The sequence below is a fragment of the Bos indicus genome, chromosome 13 (assembly GCF_029378745.1).
Source record: "Bos indicus isolate NIAB-ARS_2022 breed Sahiwal x Tharparkar chromosome 13, NIAB-ARS_B.indTharparkar_mat_pri_1.0, whole genome shotgun sequence".
NCBI lineage: Eukaryota > Metazoa > Chordata > Mammalia > Artiodactyla > Bovidae > Bos > Bos indicus.
Window position 1 is genome coordinate 46888231 of NC_091772.1, and position 26005 is coordinate 46914235.

General features: G+C 38.1%; 1 protein-coding gene across 11 annotated transcripts in view; it reads right to left on the minus strand.

Annotated features, from left to right (window-relative positions):
* Positions 1–26005, minus strand: part of ZMYND11 (zinc finger MYND-type containing 11) — a 75798-nt gene that overhangs the window by 18310 nt on the left and 31483 nt on the right. For 6 of the 11 annotated variants that reach the window (XM_070801137.1, XM_070801131.1, XM_019973339.2 and 3 more), the window contains exons 3-5: positions 21696–21855; positions 14544–14588; positions 11727–11888 (exon numbers count right to left, since the gene is read on the minus strand). In XM_070801137.1, the coding sequence (XP_070657238.1) occupies positions 11727–11888; positions 14544–14588; positions 21696–21855 (367 nt within the window). Of the gene's footprint in view, positions 1–11726; positions 11889–12352; positions 12449–14543; positions 14589–21695; positions 21856–26005 lie in introns of those variants that run through there. The other 5 variants (XM_070801138.1, XM_070801135.1, XM_019973345.2 and 2 more) reach the window with 4 other exon arrangements.

The window sequence follows — 26005 nt, forward strand, 5'->3', positions numbered from 1 at the left end:
GTTCTGGGCCAAGCCTGACTTAGATCTGACGGAAACTGATGAGAGTGGTGTCTGTCTGGTGTGGGCAGCACTCAGCGTTAAGTCGGTGGACTTGGGTCCACAGCTGTGTGTTTGCTTGTCTATTTCTCAAGTGACACATGCAAGACTTGTGCAATCACTGTGCTGTAAATTTTACCCCCAGGGGAAAACGTGTTACCAGAGCTGTTGTCACTGGTTTACAGGGAGCCTGGGCACCGGCAGTCTCCAGGCCACAGGCGCTTCTCACAGGCGGTCCTGACTGAACGCCACTGCCAGCACCAGGTGAGAGCCACTCCGCACACAGGCATGGGCAGTGCCCACCCAACCTCTGCTGCTACACCGAGCAGAGTCGAGAGGCAGGGCCGCCAAGCTGGCTTCTCGAGTGACGCCGGATCTAGAGTCTCTCTCTCTACTTGCTCACAACAGCAGAAAGGCATCTTTCTGACATTTTAACTACTTCTTGGTTCTTCTCACTTTACATACTGGAAGCTTCACTGACTCTTGCTGTATAGGAGTCAACAGAACAAGTTTCATGTCAAAGGAGGATCATTTTGCTGAAAGCCTCTATGTTAACTTGTTTAATGTTTTACTTGCTGCCCAATACATCTTTTCTGGGGACAAATACGGGATTCTACTGAAGATGCAGGGCAAGAACTCAAACACATGTGAACACTCTGGTTGACTGGGTGGTAGGTGAAGAGCTGCCAGGACCTCATGCTGCTCCTGGTGTATTCAGGAGCTGGGGGCCCACTTCCCACACACGCGGCTGAGGAGCTTGCTCCGAGAAGGCAGGCAAGTAAAAGAGAAGACCAGAACATGTGCACAGCCTCTTAGAACAAGCTGTAGGGACAGAACATTTCTCGTGTTTTCACATTTGCTAAATTCTTTGGCTTGCTTTGTAACACTTTCTGGTTATAATTTAAAGATCTGGTATTTCACAAAAGACATCAACAGCACACACAGTTCTGTCCAGGGCTGCACCCTAAGACTTCTAAGGAATTCTTAGGTAACGTGTTGTGAGCTGCCTTCCATGACATTCACACCAGAGTCAGTGCCTGTTGGCCAAACCAGAACATTGATATGCCTTGAGAAAAAGCCACTATAACGGAAATTAAAGGGGTAGCTTCTAGGGTAAACACAATCCCGTCTGTAACACAACTAAGCAGACAGCTCTTGACAAAAGGGGAGAAAAACAAAAAATAATGCTGCATGAAACCTGCAGATTATCTCAGATCTAATTTTTTTCTGAGGCTTTGAAGAACCACACCTATCCTCCACAAGCAGACCTCAGGGCTCTTCATAAAGGGGCAGCTCAGGACTCATCAGAGTGAAGTTCAGGATGTTTTGATAACTGCTCTTACCACCCGACTTCGGTCAGTATCTACAGATAACAAAGAGTGGAACTTTTTATTACACACCCAAAGCTGCTGCAGCCGTCATGAAACGACAGCAACCCGTGGCTGAAGCTGTCACAAAGCGGGCGACAGAGCCACTAACCTAAGGATGCGCGTAGGTCATACCATTTTCCTGAGGGGCTGCTTCCCTAGAAGGGAAAAATAACAGAAAATCTTGAGTATCTTCTTGACTTAAGAATTCTTAAGCCAGTTACAGTAACTGCTGGATTATAGCAAACCAGATGTGCCAGGTATATATCACAGACAAAAGCCCAAGTGGAATAACTCAGCCAAACTCAGTGCCTGACAGTGTTTTTGGCTGGAAGAGGGCACGAACAAGTTTTGGTCCTGTCAAGGTCCATCCACAGCTGATTATTGATAACAATGCCCAAGCACCATTATTTGAAGGAACATTTAGGACTGGATGGTCTGGAGTTTCCAGTGTGCCCTAGAAATATAGTACTTCAGGAGCAGAAACCTACTTTAGCAGAGAATTAACGTCTGTGAATACCACTTCTGAATACCAAGTATCCGAGAGAGAGAGAGCAAGAGAAGTGTAAAATCAGAAATCCAGGCATCTTCTTCTTAGATACACGTTTGTGCTGTGCACCTAACCAAACCCAAGCTTCCAAGTCTGTTACTAACAAGGGCTTCCCAAGACCCAGAATGTTCTTCCCATAGCAAGCTGGACCAGAGGCAGGAAAATTTCTGTCAGGGCCTCATGGTAGGCTTTGCAGACATTCAGTTGGTGGCTGTCTTGACCACTCAGCCCTGCCACTGTGGTGAGAAAACAGCTATAAATAATGCATGCCTTCCATGAGCAGGACTGTGTCCCGATAAAGTGTGTGGATACTGAAATTTTCATTTCTTATAATTTTCACAAGTCACAAAATATTATTTCTCTTTTGATTTTTTCCCCCACCGTTTAAAAGTATAAAACCCACTGGCATGAGCAGTACAAAACAGACAGTGGGCGTGATATGCCCGTGGATCATGGTCTGCCAACCTCTGGGCTGTAAGCTTTTTGACAGCAGGCCCATGATGGTCTAGTTCAGCGTTCTTTGGCCCATCCAGGGTCTTGTACAGTATCCATCACATAGTAAATACTCAATAAATACTAGCTGAACTGAACTAATGGCCATCATTACTGACCAACCTCACTGCCTACGAGAAAAACATTTCACGTAATTGAATTCAAGAATACAAGATATCCTTCCAAAACGTGAAATTCTTACAGTGTTAGCACATCCTGACCACTATAAACCACTGTGTTAACTGTGCTGTGCTCACCGTCTCACTGTCACCTGAATACAGCTGAGGGCCCCTGACAACCAGAGGCTCGCCTGACGGGAGGTGCCTGTGGGCAGGCTCTCCTGCGCCTCCACCCGGGACACGTCCTAACCAGCACGTACAGGGACTCTGCTACCGCGGTCTCTGGAGCTCACTGGAGAAACACCACTCTGCATGTAAATTACCTCCAGTGTTTGAGGAATTAAGATGTTCCAAGCTCTCTTCTATAACCATCTGTAATAAATGAATCACAATGGCTTTTAACCGCACATAAACTGCCTCTATAGTATTGTCTGTAACCACCTGTACTGCTGGAATATAAAAGAATCAAAGAACTTATAAGAAATCCACTATTTAAGACTAACAGTAGAGCTGGTCTGGTGGGAGTGGCCCCAAGCCCTGCCATTTCTCCTCCGTACCACTGTGCCCAGCAGCCCATCAGTGATAATCACTTTCTAGGACAGTTTTCTAAAAACACACCTACGTTCAGTTTTGTTCACCTCCAGCACCAACACACAAAAACTAACTCTCCACTATAAGGACAGAAGACTGGAACCCACACCCACCATCGGCACCAGGACAGGAACTCGGCTAAACGCCTGCGCATCCAGAGTGCCTGATCCCCCACAGCTCCATCCTACGTCTTCCACAGCCAGGCCAGCAGCAATCATTTGCACTTGAGTTTCTGGCAATAGTTTTTTGGGTTTTTCTTTTTTAAACTTAAGTTAAAGGAACTTTAAGTATAAAAACCTCCCCTCAGATGTCACCAATCTGCCTTCTTGTCCACAGGAAAAGCTGAACGTGGAGGGTCACTCACACCACAAAGACGGTCTTGAGGTGGTTCTCGGAGAGTGCTGGCGAACGAGACTCTGCTCTCAGGTGCTCTGCTTCCCGAGAAGCTGTTCCTATAGAATCACTCATGCACAGGTTTCCAGACTGTTCAGACAGACTTACAAAACAGCACGGAATGCTACTTCAGTTGTGTCTATCTTCACTAATTTTTACAAAATCGGCTCTTTGCTCTCTGACTGAGGTTGGGAGGCTTTGGCTAGATTCATATGATACAATCCGGCTCTGCACCACCCAGTCTAGGGTGATTTACCAGCTATTAAAGTACAGTCTCAAATTATTCTACAAGCCATACAACTGACTGTACTGTGAACATGTGGTATTCCTATATACACTACATCCACACAAAAATTGCGAGAACACTAGATCTACCAAGACGGATGCTATGTTATTTCTACTGTGTCAGGAGTTTCATCATTCAGGATTAAGTGTACTTTTGGGGGTGACTTTCAGCTCTTCTCCACGACGTTACAGGGATTTAGGAAGACGAAAGGGACATTCAGGAAAAGTTGACAGAACACAGGCTGTCTACTTGTTCCTTCCCTCCTCTGTCAACACTGGTCTGTAAATAAAGAATAAGTTTCAAAGGCACAGGGAGGATGGATTCCTCACTGTAGTAAGCCTCTCCTGCCTCTTCTGAAAACAACTCACACGACTTTGTTTCGGAATCACAGAATGTGTATCACACAGTCTCTGCTCAATGAAGCTGACAACCAGCCAACAATACTACTACCTGCCCACCCCTCTATTCCTTCCCCTCCTGCTTCAACACCTGCAGAGACAATAAAAGGAAAGTGTGTGCACTTTGTACATATTTTCAGTACATCAATGCTGCTGCTGCTGCTGCTAAGTCACGTCAGTCGTGTCCGACTTTGTGCGACCCCATAGATGGCAGCCCACCAGGCTCCCGTCCCTGGGATTCTCCAGGCAACAATACTGGAGTGGGTTGCCATTTTCTTCTCCAATGCAGGAAAGTGAAAAGTCCAAGTGAAGTCGCTCAGTCGAATCCGACTCTTGGCGACCCCATGGACTGTAGCCTACCAGCCTCCTCCGTCCATGGGATTTCCCAGGCAAGAGTACTGGAGTGGGGTGCCATAATGCTACAAACACTAAGCAAGCCTTCTATTTATCTAGATTAACCACCTATTTATCTTGATGTAACCAAGATGGTAACCATCTTGATGTAGGAACCAGGCCAACTAATTACCTCTTTAGTCCCTTACAGCTAAAAATAAAAGATAAAATTCAACTAAGGTTCTAAAAAAGCCACTAAAATGATATATCACCAAGACAAAATGCACCACAAACATTTCACACTCACATCCAACCCTTTCTGACTATGTAACTTGTTAATTTAGTGTGACAAGGCAATGTGGGGATACATGGATTTTTCCTTTCTTGCTTGGTCCAGGTAGTTTTATAGAGATTATACAATACATGAGGATTTTACAATTTTATATCCTAGATCCAATTTTAAAATTCCTTTACTTTTTCCTCTAGTAAGCCTAGACTGAATAGCAAAACTGCCTTATAAAGTAATTGGTTCAGACACAGACCTTTTTAAAAATTAATTTTCTACTTTTGTGAGTATAGAAATACAATCCAACTGTCTTTAAAAAATGTAAAAAAAAAAAAAACTGATGTTCATTTGTAACTTTCAATACTATGACTGTCTACAACATAATTTTTTTTTTAAGTGTTTCTATTTTATCTAAACATGAAATCTCCACTCCAGAATTGATAATATGTATCTTAAAGGTAAAGGTACTTACTTTCAGGGTGAAAATATTAATAAATTTCCTACATTAAGAAAGGAAGACTAAGCAGAAAGCAAGAACAGTTACAGTTTTGCAGTAGATACATAAAGCATATATGTTTCAAAATATTTTCTTTTAGCATTCTTTCCTGTTTCATTCTGAATACATTAAATGAGAATTCTCCTTAATTTTGAGATTTAAAAAACTATACTGCTTACATACCCAAAAGAATGAAAAATTAATTCAGAAGTAAAGTTTTATCTCCAATTTGAAGAAACAGCTTTCATCATGAGTCTCAGTGCAAATGACTCAAATATAACTTAACCAGAGCTGAGTTAACACTGACCAGTCAGTATGCACCCATGGTGATGTCCTAACAGAGATTTACTCTTGGTTTAGTTTTAGCAAACCAATTAAATTCCTTCATTTTCAGTAGCTGTCTAATGAGTATACTATACCTTATGTGAAAAAAATATACAGTACCTGGGGCTTAACATCAACTTTAAGTTCACTTTAAATGCTCTCTGTAAACTTCTTTCTGTATTTCTATTAAGTTTCCTGTAAAACAGACCTATTTTTTCTCAATTTTAAAGAGAACCTGCAGCAGTAGGTAGACTGCAGGGATCATTTCTACTAGTCCCTCCCCTCTTTGCATCTTCTTAAATGCCGAGGAGTCAGGGATCAGAAAACCAGGAGCTGCAAACCTGGGAGAGCTTCTCAGATTAGATGTAGAACCAAAGTATTCTTAAATAAGTAAAATTTTCCCATATGCATTCATTTTCTTCTCTGCATTTTCTAGTGTTTCTGTATTTTGTTAGCAGGCTAAGTTAATTCTCCATACTCTTTGTATATTAACACGAATCTTAAAATTTGTGACCTTAAACAGGGGAAAATACCATATGAAACATTTGTAGGCAAATGAATATTTTATAAAAGTTTTTAAAGATACACTGGAATAATATATCCCTTATCCAACTCCCTGAATGGCACTTTTTCTTTTGTGACTTAGGTTGATCTTTTCATAGATAGATTATGATAAGTGTGTCATAAAAGGGATGAAAAGTGAACCAAAGATATTAAGGGTATAAACAGTAATACAATATTTTTATGCTATAATGAGACAATTTAAAAGGCCTAAGATATGGGTAAGGGATTAAGAGGTACAAACTACAATGCATAAAGTAAACAAGCTACAAGGGTATATAGTACAACACAGGAAACATAGCCAATATTTATAATAACTAAATGAAATATAACCTCTAGAAATTATGAATCACTATGTTGCACACCTAAAATCTACAATACTGTCCATCGACTACACCTCAATAATAAAGATATCTCAACTTAAAAAAAAAAAAAAAAAAAAACTTTGGATGGATTTCACTGGAGCAGCATAGAGGGCCGAACGTGGAAGAAGAGGTGAGACGCTCACCGTGGCCCACCCTCTAGTGAGGAGGTGAGACACTCACCGCGGCCACCTCCTCTGGTGCTTCCCACCTGCTCACAGTTCAGAGCTCTACACTCTGCTCCCTAGTGACGGATTTTAGTCCAAACATAAAATTTTCATTTATTTAAATTTGAAAGGAGCAGAAGCATGAATCTGTAACTCCCCAAAGTTATGAAGAAATTCATTTATATAAGGAACACTAACATATTAAAAGAGGATGTAGGAAACAGGGGCCGATTTCCAAAATACTATTGTATCAGGATCATTAACCTGGAAAGTGCCAACTATTTCGCTATTCTTTGCCCCTGCATTTCATATTCTGATTTTTAGGAACAATCGGCCTCAGAGCAAACACAGCACCATCAGGTACTGCAGCCATCAGCCTGTGCACTGCACGTCACGGAGCGCACACTGTAACCTGCGCGGCACGATGCAGGGCTTGCCCGTGGCCTGCTATGGAGCAGAGGGCAGCAAGGCAGAGGCTGCGCTACACCCTTCCTCTAGAACTCTTTCAAGGCGGAACTGTGGCATCACGGGGAGAACAAATGCCAGGCCACTCATGTTTCTCTTGCAGTAGTTACTACAGGCATTTAGATTTGCATTTATAACGCTGCATCGCCTAGGACAGTAAGTAGCCCTAAGTCACACTGCCAAACTGAAAACCAGTGCCTGGGTCTCCACACCGCATGCAAGCACTCAACAGACGTGCCAGTGGCTCCCACTGGACAGCACAGGGAGAACAGTCCATGCCCACAGAAAGATCTACCAGTAACTATGACCTAAAAGGCAACGTGGTGCCAACCTAGGGAATGGTTTTAGGGTTTCCCATAAGATGTCACCTCGCCCATGTATTAAAAAACCCAAGCGGAGATCATTCAAAAAGCATGATGTTTACCAGTAGGGCTGGAGCCCAGCAAGGGTGCAGTGCATGTGCAGACACACAACTCAGACATTCACTCACACACGCACATTCACCCGCAGACATGTATGCTTACAGGCCACACACACAGGCCTGCTTTCTGCAACTACAGCGTCAAGGAGCAAATGGCTGTAACTTTGAAGCTGTGCAAATGAGAATGAAGGGACATTAAAGTGAGATATCCCTCTGGAGCCTGTCAAATTGGTAGCAAAAAGCTGGAAAATATTTTCAGTGTTGGTATAAATGGGTTTGATCTTCTGACAAACAACTTGGTAATTTTTATCACAGATTGAAATGCGCCTATCTTTAAGAATTCTGCTTCAGTGAATTTAACTTGTAAAGGCAAACAAACAGACCTGCATAGATGTGTATATATCTAATTAGACATGTATATGTCTATACATGTATATGTATAATTCTTTTTTTAGAAAAGTAAAATTGACTACATTTTGTTTTAAAGATACAACCTTTAAGCAAATAAAATTTTTAAAACAATTTGCATTTAAAATTTAATGGTTTCTTTTTTCCTGAAAATAATAAAATTCATTATTATTTAAAATTCAGATAACATCTAACAAAATATAAACTTCACTTTCATACAGAAATAATGATAAGAAGAGTGCTCTTCCAGATGGAATGGGTCATGACCTTGGAACGGAGGTGCCGGAGTCCCCACCATCCCTCTGCCCCGGACAGGTGAGTTTCAGTCAGTGTTGCTGGTCAGACAGCACAGGAGACAGCGCCCCAGACAGCACATGGACACAACATATGTGCATCAGCGGAAACCGTTCACATCTCAGAAAAAAGGTGTCTGGGTCATTGCTGAGTAGAAGCAAGCCAGCTGCCATCAGCAGTGTACCTAATCCATGGGTCCAGCCAGTTAGTTACACAGACGGAGTGTGCACTCACAGAGGTCTGTGAGCACACTCACCTGTGATATGGTGGCATTGCTGGGATTGTTTTTCTTCTTTATCCTCCTATAATTTTGAATTTTTTAAAACTTTTAAAAAAGGGATTTAAAACTCTTTTTTCCAATTAATAGGAATTCTTGGTATCATGAGTATGAAACTGGATATAACTTGAATTTTTTCAAAGCAAAATGCTAACCTGATATTCAAAGCTACATTACAGTAACTATCAATTGTATTTGTATAGTAGTAGTTTAACTGTTGTTTAGAAAGGCAGATATTTCAAAGAAATATCCTCAGGGTTCTGAGATTCTTGAGATTATTATGAAAATTGAAAAAACTATTTTAAACTGAGAAAAATTCCCATCATTGCCTTCTTAAAATATTTTGGAATTTGTCAGACATATGAGATAAAGTTGTTCAACAAGCTGAAGTGAATCTGGTAACACAGCTGACAGCTGGGTGAGAAATAACCTATTCAATGCTGTAAGGGTCAGAGGTTACATAAAACAAAAGTCTTCTGACCAGTATAAAGTATTAAAAATATTTTTATCTTCAAATTTAGACACAGTGATTGGCTTCCATCCACTACTTTTACCTGTACTGAAATTTGGCCCTGGTATTTTACCTTAAAAATTCCTCATTAGTAAATCTAATTACTATATATTCTTTCTAGACATTAATTAAAAATGAAAATAGAGATCCTTAGGTTGACATGGAACCATAATCTTTAAGTTTCAGTCTATAGCTTTAGTTCTCTTAGTTCAAGAAAATGTAAATCTGGTCCGTCACTCTCAAGTTAGATTATTAAAAAAACAGCTTTACTTGAAGTCTTGACATACTGTTTAAACAAATATATCAACCCAATACCAATCAAAAAAGATATTTAAAATTGCATTAGAATCTCAAGTTTATTATTATCCCTTTTCTTGGGAAAGAAACTGTTAGTACTTTTCTTTTTCCTGAACATAACAATTTAAAAAATTGAACAGATCTAACATAGAAATAATTATTTCTTTGGAATTTTTAAAGCTCAAGCTAAACTCACCAACCCCAACACAAACACAGGCTTTTTGAGTCTAAGGAAAGAGCCGCGCGGTCTGTGAAAGGAATCTTGAGTTCCAGTGTTTTACTGACTCATAGCATCATTTCAGTAAGCATAATTACATCACAATGTGAGAATATCTAGGCTGACAAAGATGAAAAGAAAACCAAAGGGAAGAACACAAAGGCAGGATGGGATTGGCTAAACTCCCCTTGGCTATCATGTTTCTGTGAGCCAGCAACCCACTGAAGTTTAAAGGTTTTCATCTTATCAGTAAACGGTAAAGCAAACATATTTAGAAACTGGAATATGACAACTTGATATTGAATTCTGACAGAAAAAGCATTACACATTTTCTTCAAAAGTTTAAGTGTTAAACTTCAACTCTTAATGTAAGGAGTACAAAACACCTACCATAAAGTTTAACCCATCCTCAAAAATCCCAGTGTTTTTATTTTTTTTTTTTTTCTTTTTTTTTTTTGTTTGTTTTATTTTTATTTTTATTTTTTATTTTATTTTATTTTTTTTTTAAATTTTATTTTATTTTTAAACTTTACATAATTGTATTAGTTTTGCCAAACATCAAAATGAATCCACCACAGGTATACATGTGTTCATTCTTTACTATGACATAGGAGCTAAATATCAGATGTTACAAAGCTACAGCTACAGCTACAAAGTACAGCTGTAAAGATTCAGGAGTGTCCAGAATTGTACTTCCTAAGTCCCTGAGCCCCTATTTTTTGATCAGTGACCTAACCTCTTTTATATTTTTACTACCTTAATACTTTTGTTCTTCAGATGTAATTAATTCTTTACTTCCTCTAGTGTAAACTGTTAGTGAAAACCATGATATTATTTACTTGTAAAACACAAATCCATGAGAGTAAATTGTAGGACACTGGTGCAGCTCCATACTGATTTATTGTAGCCTTCAAATTCTTGCAGGCCTCTAGAGAAGGTCCACACCCTGAGGCTTGATACTGATCTGTTCAGACCTAGAGGTTTATCACTAATTATCTAGAATTTAGGCATTTGATTACACGTCATCATAACACATGTATTTAAAATGTTATACCAACAGTCTTCTGTCTGCCTACAGAACGAGTATAGTAGGGCTGCTAAGAAACATACTTAGGTAACACAAAGCCACAGTCACTAAAGGAAGACTAGAAGGGACACTGTATTTTGCTCATCATGCTGGCAGATGAACCAGATGATTTTTGGCTGGTACCAAAGAGGAGATAAAGACATAACTTTTTTGAAGAAGAAATGAATATTTAAGTTATACAAGTATTATAAAACATGTTCACAACAGAACCCATGAGTAATCTCGGCAATTTGCATGATTCCAAGTTAAGTATATTAACAATAGTGAAGTACAAAACAATAGAAGTTCCAATCAAATAATTCCTGACTGATGACCATCAAGGCCATACATCACGTGGTATTTAGGCATCGCGATCACTCACTCACACACACACACCACATCGGCAGCCAACAAGCACAATCATGTACTCTTCTCAACAGGGAAGTAATATAAATGAAAATAATCGTGGGAAGTACCTATTTTACCTACCAGACTATTTCATTTTGGAGAATTCTTGATATACAACTCTCCCATCCCTCCACCCTCCAAAGAAAAGAAATAAACCCATGACATGACAAAAAAATAAAGGCAACATTACATGGATATAAAATGGAAAGCAGATACAGAACTTTTCCAACAATGTGCCTTTTGCTACCTGTGTTTTCTGAGCAGCCAAGAGGACTGACTGAACAGACCTTGGTATGGGACAGTGGTTCTTGATTCCCAAAGTCTGTCCATTAAAGGAGTCACACAATTCAGAGGGAATTGTAAAAAGAAGAGAGTATATTTTTACATGATTGAAACTTTCTAAAATCCATACCCTGAGTATGTGTTCTGTGATATTCATTTATGAGTGTTCTATGTTCATTAACCATCATTTCAGTAGATAACCCCCACCCTCCAGTACTTTATCCATTAACCTGGCAAGACCACCTGGGATATCTTTGTGCAGCTATTATCAATGAATTCCAACCCTCTGACCAGCACATTAAAGCTCATAGGTACTCACCCTGCAAACTGGGCACTGCCAGTGACTACTGCTGTCTCTAAGCCTGTACTCATCAGACAAACACTTGGAATGATACACACGAAAACACAGGTCACATATCAACACCTCTCCAGGCAAATGGCATTCAAAACAATACCAGTCATGATTTTCTGTTTCCCAGTCCTACAAAAAATACAAAATAATTTCGTATGACATTTTGTCAATATCCGCAATGACTAAGAACAAAATTGAAACTAAAGTCCATCAGAAGTTAGGCATTATAAACAATTTTAAACATTTACTGTGTTAAAACAGGAGGGAAAAAATACCTAGAAATTTGCTTCTTTCAATTTTCAATTCTCTCCTAAACATATTTATATTCAGAAATATCTTAAGGTGATCTGATAACAAAACCAGTCCAAAATGAAATAAGCCCAAAGCCAATACAACTTCTAACATTATCTTTCAGTTTTTATAGAATCTATGGGATAATTTCTTCAGTAAATGGAATACCCCAAAGCAACATCTATAACTTAGTATTTCAAATAAACAAACCTCTGTTTTGTCCTGATTTTCTTTAAAGAAATATACTAAGTACTTAGCATACTTTGGAAACGGAGAGAATAGTAATAAATGGTGATGCTCACTATTCTTATCTTCTCATCCATGGTATTGGATGCTTTATTGAAAATAATCATTAATCAGAATGTCCATGTTCTGATAGGTTGTCAAATTTTCAGGGTCTGTTGAATTTGGAAAAATAAATTGAAAATGTGAAAACTAAAGGTTTAATCACATTCTCCAAAGGACATTACCATCAAAAAAAAAAAAAAAAAAAAGGAAGCTGGCTTATTTTCTTATTGGGACTATTCCTGGAAATAAAAGACCATAACAGGTGTTCAACATTTTCTTTGTTACACTTTTTTTTTTTTTGTACAGCCAGTACCATTTAAACACAAACAGGAGACCAGTGTAACTTCCCTTAATTTGGAATTCATTCTTCATAAATATCACTCTTAGCATATATCAAAAACACCCCCATTAAGAGTGATGGATTAATTCTCAACCTTCTCTTGCAGATGTGGTAGTTGAATGAATAAGGGTTAAACCCACAGTTAGTATTATCAAGGCCATTTCCAATGAGGATCTTGAAATTCTAAACTAGGGCTCTGCCACCATTTTTCTTTTTATAAATCACTGTCTACACTCTGCTTCTGAGAGTGAACAGCATTCTTAGCCCCTCTTAGGTCAATAACTCCTGCAATAAATGGCTGTGATAGAGCACTTGTTCAGTCAGCACTAATTCTGGCACCGAGGGTTCAAATGCAGTGCCGCCCAACCATATGAGAAGGCTACGTCTCTCTCCTTCAAAATGGAACATGAGCAGCTCATGTTCTGAAACTTAACACCTTCCAATCCACATTCAGAGACACAGCTAAAGTACACTAGTAAGTTCTGCAGAAATGTAAACTCTTGCTTGCTTTTTAGTAAGAAATTGGCAACCTGTAGCAACCACGGTAATAAAAAAGCACAACCATTTTTAGTTGTTTGCTGCACATGTGTAGACTCTGCTCACTCAGTAAGGGAGGAATAATTTCAGTCAGACTGTTTAAAAGACCGTAAGGTACTGATTTGACATAAAAGCCTCATCCGTGCATGGCAGAAAAAAGCTCTCCCACAAAGCCTGACATAGCGGCGCCACAGTAAACTGTGGTGCTCAGCTGTACTAAAGTAACAATCTTTGGTGTATCTCTCACACAGCTTATAAGGCAACTGTGTTTTAGCTATTTCCATGTTTGCACCAAAAATCACTGATAATTTAGGTTCCAATGGAGATAAGATGGCTTTTTAAAATTTACTCTTTCCAAATTTAAAACCAAATATTTCAGGATATGTTCCTCGTAACTGTTCAGAGACATCTTAAAAGGATTTTGGTGGCTTATATATACTCATTAACAAAAGAAACTGCCATTCTTCATCATTTGAGATTTTTTTACACATCAATTCATCTCCCTGTGATTCTCAACGTGGCAATTACTAGGTTAACTAAGAAGAGGAAGTCAGAGAACACAATGCTGGTGGACCGCTCTGGCCTCCTCCTGTCACCTCCTACCTTCACCTAACCCTACCTTCTCCCATCCACCCATGAAACAAGGATGAAAACGGATCTTTCTTCAATGGGGTGTTTAATTCTAGACCTAGTTTTTCATAAAAATTATAAAAATGAAATTATAGCTCAAATGAAGTAGAGAAACATTTGGATAAACGTCTGTATAATGGCATCAACTAACTTTGTTTCTGATATAAAAGAGAGCATGAGCTGGGAATGAATGCGTTATTTACTCTTTCAATCACTGCAATAGCTGTTTAAATATACAGAACATGCAAAGTCAAGCTCAAAAGTGTCTACACTCCGAATCCAGGAAACATTTTTCTGAGGTATAAATGATATGTTTATTATAAGTAAGAGTTGCAAATGGTTTGTCTTGTAGTAAACAGAATTCATTTATGTAGTGCTCTTGACTAATACTCAATAGTGTATACCAAAAAACTAAGCCTGCATTTTCACTGAATTTCACCAGAAGTCAGCAACTATTCAACATTCAGCCTGATCAACAAAACATGTGAAATGCTACTTCAATACAAGAAAGTTAAAAAAAAAAAGAAAAAAAAAAGCAAACCTATGAGCACAAAATCCAAAACTAGAAGCAATGTAAAGCGTATGGTTTAAATGAACAATTCTAGCAAGAATTAACTAAGCTGGCCTAAAGAAAGAGAAATTCAATTTTTTTAAAAAGCAGAATTAAAGTAAAATAATATAGTGCAAAATCGGTTCACCTTGGCTGGGGTTGCTGTCCTGAAGAAAGGCTGCATGCTGTAGGCCTTTCAAAATAAAAACAAAATAATCTTGGTCTCTCTCCTATAGCTTTGCTCAATATCAGGCAATATACAGAGCTAAAGGGGTTTGGTACATAGTCAAACTGTTTATTAGTTGCTATACATAGTATTTGGCAGATGATATCAACTGGTAATCTATCACTGTAGTAATCATTAATGAAACGACAGTAGCATGCAAACTCAAGAATCATTACGAGTTTAAGAGTAAACTTTTTTCACTAACACAAACACTACAAAATGAACACAGAGAAAATCTATAGGAATTCATGTTCCATGAAACCTATAAAGATGACAGAAAAACATTTTATTAACAAATTCAGTGTCATTTAAATCTGTGCATGATCACAAATGTATGTCTTATTGATCCCAAACTGGTTCACACTGGTTTTTTTTTTTTTTAATTGGGAGCTGCTGCTATTGTTGTTCAGCTGCTAAGTTGTGTCCGACTCTTTGCAACCCCATGAACTGCAGCACACCAGGCTTCCCCGTCCTTCACCATCTCCCTGACATCCGACAGCCAGTGAAGGTTTACAAGCTCAGTGAGAACCAGCAGTGGGACAACCAAGGCTCCAGGCGTGTCCCATCCAGCTACGTGGAGTGGCTGAAGGGCATGTCCCAGCTACTCAGGGACTGACAAAACGTGGTCCACTGGAGAAGGGAATGGCAGACTACTTCAGTATTCTTGCCTTCAGAACCCCATGAACAGTATGAAAAGGCCGAAAAAAAATAAAAGAAACCTGTCGAGTGATGAATGTAAATGTGGTCAACTTGGTACTTCAGCACGGTGTGAAATTTATACAGGTTGTCTTCAGAACTGAGTAGAAAACATTCTACCATCAAGAGGCAGCCTGCTGATCTATGGCTCTGTCACCACTTAGAGCATTTGGTTAAGACTCTGGAGCTAGACTAGCACAAATCTCAGCTTATGGGGCTTTTGCAAGGATCAAACAAGTTACTATGCTTAGTAACTGTTAGCTGGTGTTAAGATGGTCTATTTGCTATAATGCACAAAATGGGAATTGATAAGCCACTAAATGGTGTGACACTTGCAATTACCCACATGTGAATTTCATCTTCAGGACCCTAAGTGCATTAGGACTGTAACCCTCCCAACATTTCTGAAAGCAAGATGGGACAATAAACACTGTTAACTGACTGAGAGTTAACACTGCAGCAAGAAGGCCAAGAGAACTGTGCCTGGAGAGGGCCTCCCTCACCATATTCAAGAGACTTAACTTTTACACTAACCCCTTGTTTCTACACAGTGAGCAGATAAACCTCACATCATCAAATATGTGTTTTACACAGAAACAATCTAAAATTAATTCTATGCAAATTCTAGATTTAGTTTAATTCTGATGATAAATTCAGTTCATCACTGAGAGGTAAGATTTTTATGGTTAAAGATTGCCAATAATTTTAAATGTAATTTTTTAATTAGAATATTAAAACATTGCTTAATGAAATAAAATTTAAAAAGAGGAAAACAAAAGAACTCTCACATACACACACACAAGCTGAAAAGAGTGTAACAGGACAGCATGACCCAAAATATTCTATTGAGTAAAACAGAAATTCATTACCAAAGCAAGAACAATGTCCAAGTACGTAACAGTATGTTTTGCACATAGAACCACAGTATAACTGGTTTGTAATTAATAACCACCAATACATCACTTATTACTTAATATTTATTTAGTAAATAAAAAATTGTATCTGATGCAGGTAATGGACCTTTGGGAGAAATGTGTACTTCTGCACATAATTAAAACAAATATAATAAAATATAATTCACATTTAAAAAACCAACAGAATCCAAGGGACAGAAAGTTTTAAAACGTGACTGATTAATTTATAAGTATGATAAGAAAACACAAAGATGTAAACTTTAAAAAAAAATTGTTACTTCGCTATGCTGTATTTATGAAATGGCTGTTTGCAGGCCTCTCTTAATGTTTTTTCGGGAACAAAGCAGGGCAGCACATCTTGCCACGGCTGTGTTTAATTGTGTAATTTCGGAAGAATAAGACATAAATCCAATCCTACCTCTTACACAAAAGATGTGAGCTTTCAGCCAAGTCTCAAGAGGTATATAAACCTCAGTGTCTCTTAGACTGGTTCTTTTGAATCAGGAAAAGGAGATGAAGATGGGGAAAAAAGTACCTATCTCGTCCCTCTGTAAATTAAAACTAAATCCATTTATCCCCAAGATGTTCATCTATTCAAGAAACCACAAAATTTGTATTTTCATTAATGCTACTTCTTAAAAGGTACCAACCTTAACTCAAGACCTATGTAAAAACTAGCAAGAGGTCCTGCTTGTCAGAGAACAAACTAGGTTACGTGAAAACTGCTGAAGCTGAGCAGGGCTGACCAGCCGAGATGGGAGCACATGTCTGCAGCTGCTCTCCAGTCATCATCAGCAAAACTGGTGGAGGCACACTAACTGAAAGCCAGTATTTTGTTTTTGGACTGGCATGACCCACACAAGAAGAAAGGAGACCCTGAGTCCAGATCTGGCAGGCAAGTAAAGAGACAAGTAGTCTTGTAGCAAATGTCACCTTTTCACACTTATATGCCATCCTCTACACTGGTGACCAAAATATTTAATGTCATATTAAAAAGTGTCTGTCAAATACTAGAGAGTCATAGCTTTGTGCCAGGGACCATGAATCAAGCTGGGAGTCACCAAATAAACAATATCAATAGCCTCAATATCAAAGCACATATTTGATATATTTTATCTGCACAGGATCCATAATTCAAGGTCACCTGCCCTGCTACACTTTTACAGGCACACCTCAGAGATACTATGGGTTCAGTTTCAGACCACTGCAATAAAGAAACTATTGCAAGAAAGTCACATAAATTTTTCTGGTTTCTCATTGCATGTAAAAGTTGTGTTTACACTGTACTGTAATCTATTAAGGTGCAATAACAGTATGTCTAAAAAAGGTACAAACATTAATTTAAAAATACTTTACTGCTAAAAATGCTGGACAACGCAGAGTTGCCACAAACCTTCAGTTTGTAAAAAAGCACAAGCCAAAGTACAATAAAATGAGGTATGTCTGTGTTAAATCTTTTATAAGACTTTCCTATCTTTAGTGAATTAAGAAATTAAGTTGCATTTATTACAAAGGGAGCTACTAAATACCAAACTCAACTTAGCTGAGCAATGGTAAAATTTTCTGCCCAAGAAATATATTTCTCAAGTTGTTAAAATAGAGGACATGAAATATCATGATGGAATAAGGACTGAATGTAGCCGTCCATGTACATTAGTTTAGAGCAAGCAGATGATGAAGCAACCTAGGCAAATGTAATTTTCCTTTAAAAAAAATAAAACGAAACAAGCCTTGAAATGAAACAAACACAACAGTTTTAGTACATATCCAGATCTACTGGCCTTTTACCAATATAATTTCAAAAGCTTTAAAAATGATCTCTAAAAGAGGTATTTGGATCATCTGAGTGAATATTAGTAACAGATATCTGAAAATTAAAGATGACCAGAGAAAACTTACAAGAGTGTTGCCCAGGCTCAGCAAGCGTGTTTTAACAACTGGCTGGTACATATACTTCCACTGTTTACTAATATTTAAACTAACCATTTAAAATTGAGAGAGGCTTCATTTTTAATAAATATGGTTTTCATTCTGCTATCTCAAATGGACATTTTAAAATATCACCATGAAGATGCTTATGTGCTACTGAATTTCATCACAGTTTCTCCAAATGAATTCTCACTTCAAAAGAGAAACAAAATGATGGTTAAGATCAGCATCTCAAACTGTCTAGAAATCAATCCATTCCTAGCAGAAAGAATCTCAGTACAATGGAGGTTACCGTCTTTGACTTACACAGGTTTCCTCTTTAATAAATAATATATAATTGTATCCTGAAATAGTTTTTTCAGAGTTAGGCTTTTATTACATGATAGCTGGATTTAATAAAACAATAGTATTTAAGACATGCATATTTTCCAATTGTATCAAGTTTTTAAAAATAAACATTGGAAAAAAGGTAGCAAGCCAGAATAAAAACATGACACAGCAGACTTGCTCAGTGATGGTTTAGAGGCCTAAGAAACAACACTTTTGCCTACCTTCTCTCTCTCAACAGAGCCATGGACATGAGGACAAGGAGTCCAGCCTCATTACTAATACACAATACCCCAGGGATACAACTTGTAGGACTTATCAAGAGGAACCAACTTGCTCCTACATTTCTCAAATGACAGAACTCCCTGAGTAAAGAGTCTTTGTAACTCTGAATAAAGTTTTAAAAATGAATAGTAGAAAAATCCTATCCCTTTCCTTACATATATAATCTATTTGACTTTTATAGGCCATATATATCTACTTGATTTTGTCTTCTCTTAATAATTAGTAGAAAGTCAGTGAGATAAATAATAATGCACACCCTCCAATCTAAAACCTCAAGCTTTCAGAGGTATCATCTCATATAAAAAGTGGAGCAACTATAAAGAAGAGCCCCAGACTCATATGCCAGCATGCAGGGCTGTCAAAGACCACAGAAAACCTTTGTACTGATTAGAAAGTTGACCTTCCCTAAGACTGATTTTGTTAGAACAAGACACGTCACTGCCATGTGCTAGAGAACTGCTAAATAAACATGCAAGGATATCTGAGGAGAAGGTGGCAATTCCTAAGCTGTGCAATTCACACCGGCCCCCGTACACAGCAGCCTGCATGCACAGGCCACACAATCCCTACTCACACACAGAACTGGCCACTGCAAGATGCCTGCGCTGTGCCAAGGGTAACACAGGTCAGTTGTGTGTCCTCCAGAGTATTCTCAGGGCATGAAAACTGCAACACACAAACAGCCCTGGGTAGCTGGTGGTCCACCAGCCACAACCATGAGATAACACATAAAATCAGTCTCATCATTTTATAGCTACAACTTTAAATACAGATCCAGCATCCTAAAGGAAAATCTCATTACAAAACTTGTGTTTGGAGTTACAGGTTAAATGTAAAAAAAATCATGATGAGAATTTTTCTTGCCGTTTAGTAAGAAATTTGTGTGCTTTTGCTACACAAAAGGCATTTCTTATTTTAAACATATTTATTCACTGGTCAAAACATGCTTTGAGTGCACAGTTAAATGCTTTCTATAGATAATCTCATTTAACCCTCAAAACAACCAAATGAAAGTGATATTAACATGCTCATATTACAGCTGAGGAATGAGTATCAGAGGTTAGAAACTCCCTCACACAACTAGAAACAATATCTGAGACAGGACTGAAACCTTAACTTCTTTTTATTTCACTATTTCATCAAGTAGGTACAATGTTTATACTCAGTTGTACTTAAATCATACATGTATACTTGGTATAAAAATGCCTGTGAATAAGAACCAACCAGAATTAATAAAATCTGTATACACTGTTTGACTTACATGTGAGATTTCATCTAGGAAAAAGAAAAGGAAGATGCTATAAAAACAAATGCAGTGAGGACATGTACGCATAAAACTAGAATACAGAACCTAATGTGGCTGAACACATACAACTCATTAACTGCTTGCTGAATTAAACTGAACAAAGAACTTCAACTTGAAGAGGGGAAAAAAGCATATGGAAAAGCACAAATCTAAATAGGAGAAATAAATCACTTTTATGAAAAAGTTGTACATATGATCCACAAACCAAAATCTTATGGATTAAGTTGCTTTTACTACTGGCCAGTTGCTATAGACATCTCAGAAATTATCCATATAGCCTTCTATAGTAAATCTTTATGTTTCTAAGTGGTTGTGGATTAAAAATTTTATATAATCTGGATCATTTTGAATATATAAGCTATCAATTATCAGTGGCCCTCCTTTAAATGTCTGCTATAGATAAGATTTATATCACCTGACATTATTATCACTATTATAGCTTGGCACCCAGTTTCTTCATTGGCAAAAACTTTAATTTTCTGTAAAGCACTTCCCTGGTGATTCAGTTGGTAGCGAGACTGCCTGCAATGCAGGAGACATGGATTCAATCCCTGGGTTGGGAAGATCACCGGAGAAGGAAATAGCAACCCACTCCAGTGTATTTGCCTGGGGAATTCCACCCACGGTCAGAGGAGCCTGGTGGACTATAGTCCATGGGGTCACAAGACTCGGACACAAGTTAGAAACTAAACCACCAAGGATGGCAACTGAAGAATTATTCTAATATAAACATTTTCACTTAAGTTTTCAAGAATATTTCTAGTGCACAAATCAAATGATACCAGTGAAATTAAACATTTTTTATTCCATGCTATGTGTGAAAAATGTGAATTTTCTTTCCTGAAACTTTAAAAGCACTTATTAAATTGACAAAAACAGTGTTAAAGCTAATAGTCTCCCACAGAAAACTGTACTGTTAGTTTATTGCTCTCAGACTTGACAAGCGAGTGTCTGTGTTGGCTCAATTGCCTAGAGTCATGAACGGAAAGACAATGTTCTGGGGAAATCAACCAATTTTAAGATACTGTGTCATTTTTATAATTCTAGGTTTTAGAGAATTCATGATAAAGCACTCTCAATATACCTAATTATCAAATCTATTCATTTTAGAACTAAAAAATTAATGTTTATCCTATTTTAAACCTTTCTGTTCCCAAAACAGACTTTTCATTAAAGTATTAGAAAAATTAAGAGCAAATAAGGAAAAAAGACAGACATATTACACATGAAACCAATCTTCACATTTAAAAAAGGTACTTCTGTATGTGACCCTGAGTAGAGACGTATACACCCCTTTCAGTCTGTTTGGACGGCATCAATATTATCCTCACTGAAACTTTTTTTTCTTTTTACTAATATTTACTGAAGAAAATGCTTAGGAATACCATTAACTGTGTGTACATTCAAAGGGCTTTCTTTTATTTTTCAGATTCAAGGCAACCCAAACAGGAGAAGCAGACTCCCTGCACAGGTGAGTTTTCTCCCAAACAATCAGGAAGGAAAGGAGCCATCCTACCAATGCCAGTCCTTACTGTGAAATATTACCAAACTTCTGAAAACAAATCTCTATGGGGCATACATAAATAACGTTCCAGATTTATAAAATAAAAAACTTACAATTTCGTCGCCTGGTAACCAATATCCTTCCTGTTCGATACCAGCTTTGGAGCCTTTGCAGCCCACTGTCAGCGTCTCCACAATAAGACCATCTTTCACAGCCAAGCTCAACTGACGAGTGGTCTCCTTTGGATGCATACCGTGGACTCGAGACATGTACCTGAATACAGAGGAAAACAAAGTTTAAATCTCTTAGTACTGAAAAATGAAAATGAATAAAAACAAGAAAATATTTTTCTTTATTGTGACATACTTATCAGAGCCCTACGGAAAGAAAAGAAAAGAAAGAAGTCAGTCAGTCCTGAATACTGAACTCTTTCAATTATCATAATATTTTAAACCTTAAATCTATTTTGCCTATTTAGAGGAACATTTGTTCAAAATACTCCCAAACCAGCATAAATAAATCTTTTAACAGATTTTATAGTCAAACATCCCATTTAGTTCTAGCCTCTGTGGCAACTGCCACTAACCTCCACTCTGCAGATTCTCAATCTAGAATTTTATCGTCTTCAGGATGTTGGAATATAAAATACTTTTACTCAAAACTTAGGAAATGACACCAAAGAAAATACAGAAAACACAGCTGATTGTCAACATATAAAGAAAACAAGAATGCATGCTATGATCAATAAGGCAAAAATGTGATCTTCAATTAAATATATTTTGAACTGCATCACTAAAGCATACAAGCTCTTCCTGATTTATAGTTACATGGCATATTTATTAAAAAATTTTGTTCCAAACACACCCTGCACCACAGAGAATGATGTTTATAGATTCTCTTGCACTCAGCAATTGTACTAAACTCAGGTTAACATTATGGCATATTTGCTTCATATCATTTTATTTTTCAAGGAAATAAAACGTTACAGCCACAACTGAATTTGTGCCATTTTCCATTCCTCTCCAATCAAACCCTAATACCCTCTTACTGGTAAACTAGGATATCTAGACACAAAAACATACTGGGAGACAAATCAGGCTGGCCTCAGTCTCTCCAGAAAAACATCCTGTGCTGCAAGACAGGGCTGAGTGCCCCAGGGTATTCAAGGAATTAAGAGTACAACAGAAGGATTCTGTATCCAGTTACCTGTCATTTAAATATCTATCAGAGCAGTCAAAACAAATGATTTTCAAAAGGCACGAACTCAGGACTTCCCTGAAGGTCCAGGGTTGCTCAGCGCAACCACAAAAAAAAAAAAAAAAAAAAAAAGCAAGATCTCATCACTGAAGAACCTTCAAAACTCAGGAGATGAATTTCAAGCTACACAAGGAGTAAATCGTGCAGAAGGAATGCAGAGCCTCTGTGTCTACAGCTTGTGGAAGAGAACTGTTTTTTGTTTAGGTGTTAGATAACTGTAAAGAGTTATTTTCTATTTTCTCTGCCAATGCAGTTAAATGAGAGATAAAAAGGAAGTGACATGGGAGCAGCAGCCCCACTGCCCTAACAAACAAGGGCAGGAAGAGACAAGGTGGAGTGGTCCACAGACTAATGTGTTGGCTTTGCCGCCTACCAGCTAAGGGTGGCAAATGATGCAGCAGAGCTACAAGTATTTTTTGATATGTAAAAACACCAACAGAAATAATCAACCCAATCAGAAACCCGGCAGAGGACCTGAACAGACACTCTTCAAAGAAGACATACACACAGTCAACAGGTACATGAAAAGATGCTCAACCTCACTGATCATCAGGGAGATGCAAACCAAAAATCACAATGAAATGTCACTTCACACATGTTAGAATGGCCATCAGCAAAAAGACAAGAGATAACAAGTGTTAGTAAGAATGTAGAGAAAAAGAAACATTTGTACAGTGTTAGCGGGAATATAAACTGGTTTAGCCACTATGGAAAAGAACATGGAGGTTCCTCAAAAAATTTAAAATAGAACTACCATATGATCTATTTCTGGGTATTTATCTGAAGAAAATGAAACACATCTGCACCTCCATGTTCCCTGAAGCAGTATGTACAACAGTCCAGATATTTACAATAGACAAGATATGGAAACAACCTAAGTGTTCATGGACAGATGAATGAAGAAAATGTGACATACAGATATATATAATGGAATATCACACAGCCATAAAAAACCCTTGCCTTCTGTGACAACATAGATGATCTTGAAGGCATTATGCTACATGAAATAAGTCAGACAGGGACAAATACCATATGATCTCACTGATATGTGAAACAAACCAAAAAAACACTCATTAGATACAGAGAACAGACTGTTGATTGCCAGCCATGGAGAGTGGGGAGGGAGTGAACAAGATGCATGACAATCGTTAAAAGGTACAAACTTTCAGTTATTAGATAATTAACTCATGGAGATATAGTGGATATCATGGTGACTATGGTTAACGATACTATACTGCATATGTGAAAGTTGCTAAGAGAATGGATCTTTGAAAAGAAATCATGGAATAGGTACAATTTCTCAAAAACATTATACGATTATCTTTGTATAAGAGTTTTAGGGGTATATTCCAGGAACTGTCAAAAGAGGTTACTTCTGAGAACAGGGGTTCACCCAAAAGGGGTGTGAGGAGTACTTTCTTTTTCAACAGTACTCCCTTTTGATTTTGTTGATGTATCTACTGGCTGAAGACTATTTATATAAAAAAAGCAGCCACCATTTACCACCCCTCCTGCATGAGCTTGCCAGTCTTGGGCAGGTTCCTTTCTTTCTTTCCAAACTCATCTTAGCTCTTCTGCCCTTTACTTATCCATAATGATTTTAAAGTCAGTTGGCAAAGATCCATGAAAACCATTGCTGTAATTTAGATTCAGTTCAGTTCAGTGGCTCAGTCATGTCTGACTCTTTGCAACCCCATGAATCACAGCACACCAGGCCTCTCTGTCCATCACCAACTACCGGAGTTTAATCAAACTCATGTCCATTGAGTTGGTGATGCCATCCAGCCATCTCATCCCCTATCGTCCCCTTCTCCTCCTGCCCCCAATCCCTCCCAGGAACAGGGTCCTTTCCAATGAGTCAACTCTTCGCATGAGGTGGCCAAAGTATTGGAGTTTCAGCTTTAGCATCAGTCCTTCCAATGCACACCCAGGACTGATCTCCTTTAGGATGGACTGGTTGGATCTCCTTGCACTCCAAGGGACTCTCAAGAGTCTTCTTCAACACCACACTTCAAAAGCATCAATTCTTCGGAGCTCAGCTTTCTTTATAGTCCAACTCTCACATCCATACAGGACCACTGGAAAAACCACAGCCCTGACTAGACGGACCTTTGTTGGCAAAGTAATGTCTTTGCTTTTTAATATGCTATCTAGGTTTAATATGCTATCTAGCATATCTATCTAGAATATGCTGTTCTGACAGAATGTGGTCCACTGGAGAAGGGAATGGCAAACCACTTCAGTATTCTTGCCTTGAGAACCCCATGAACAGTATGAAAAGGCAAAATGATAGGATACTGAAAAAGGAACTCCCCAGGTCTGTAGGTGCCCAATGTGCTACTGGAGATCAGTGGAGAAATAACTCCAGAAAGAATGAAGGGATGGAGCCAAAGCAAAAAGAATACCCAGCTGTGGATATGACTGGTGATAGAAGCAAGGTCCGATGCTGTAAAGAGCAATATTGCGTAGGAACCTGAAATGTTAAGTCCATGAATCAAGGGAAACTGGAAGTGGTCAAACAGGAGATGGCAAGAGTGAACATCGGCATTCTAGGAATCAGCGAACTAAGATGGACTGGAATGGGTGAATTTAACTTAGATGACCATTATATCTACTACTGTGGGCAGGAATCCCTTAGAAGAAATGGAGTAGCCATCATGGTCAACAGGAGAGTCCGAAATGCAGTACTTGGATGCAATCTCAAAAACGACAGAATGATCTCTGTTCGTTTCCAAGGCAAACCATTCAATATCATGGTAATCCAAGCCTATGCCCTAACCAGTAACGCTGAAGAAGCTGAAGTTGAACGGTTCTATGAAGACCTACAAGACCTTTTAGAACTAACACCCAAAAAAGATGTAATTTAGATTAGAGGAGAGTGAATACCATTACAATTGTAAGTAATATAATTTTTCCTGATGAACTTTGAAAAACTGCATAATTACAACTTTTTCTACATCCTTAACAAGATCTTTTTAAAAAAATGAAACAAAGATGATTATTTTTAATGATAAAAGGTACCATTCACAAAGAAGATAAACATCATAAACCATTAGGCACCTTAACAACAAAGAAACAAAGACCAAAAAAAAGCAAAACTCAGGAGAAATATAAGGGAAAAGACAAAAAATATATAATCATAGTGAGATATATTAACATTACTCTG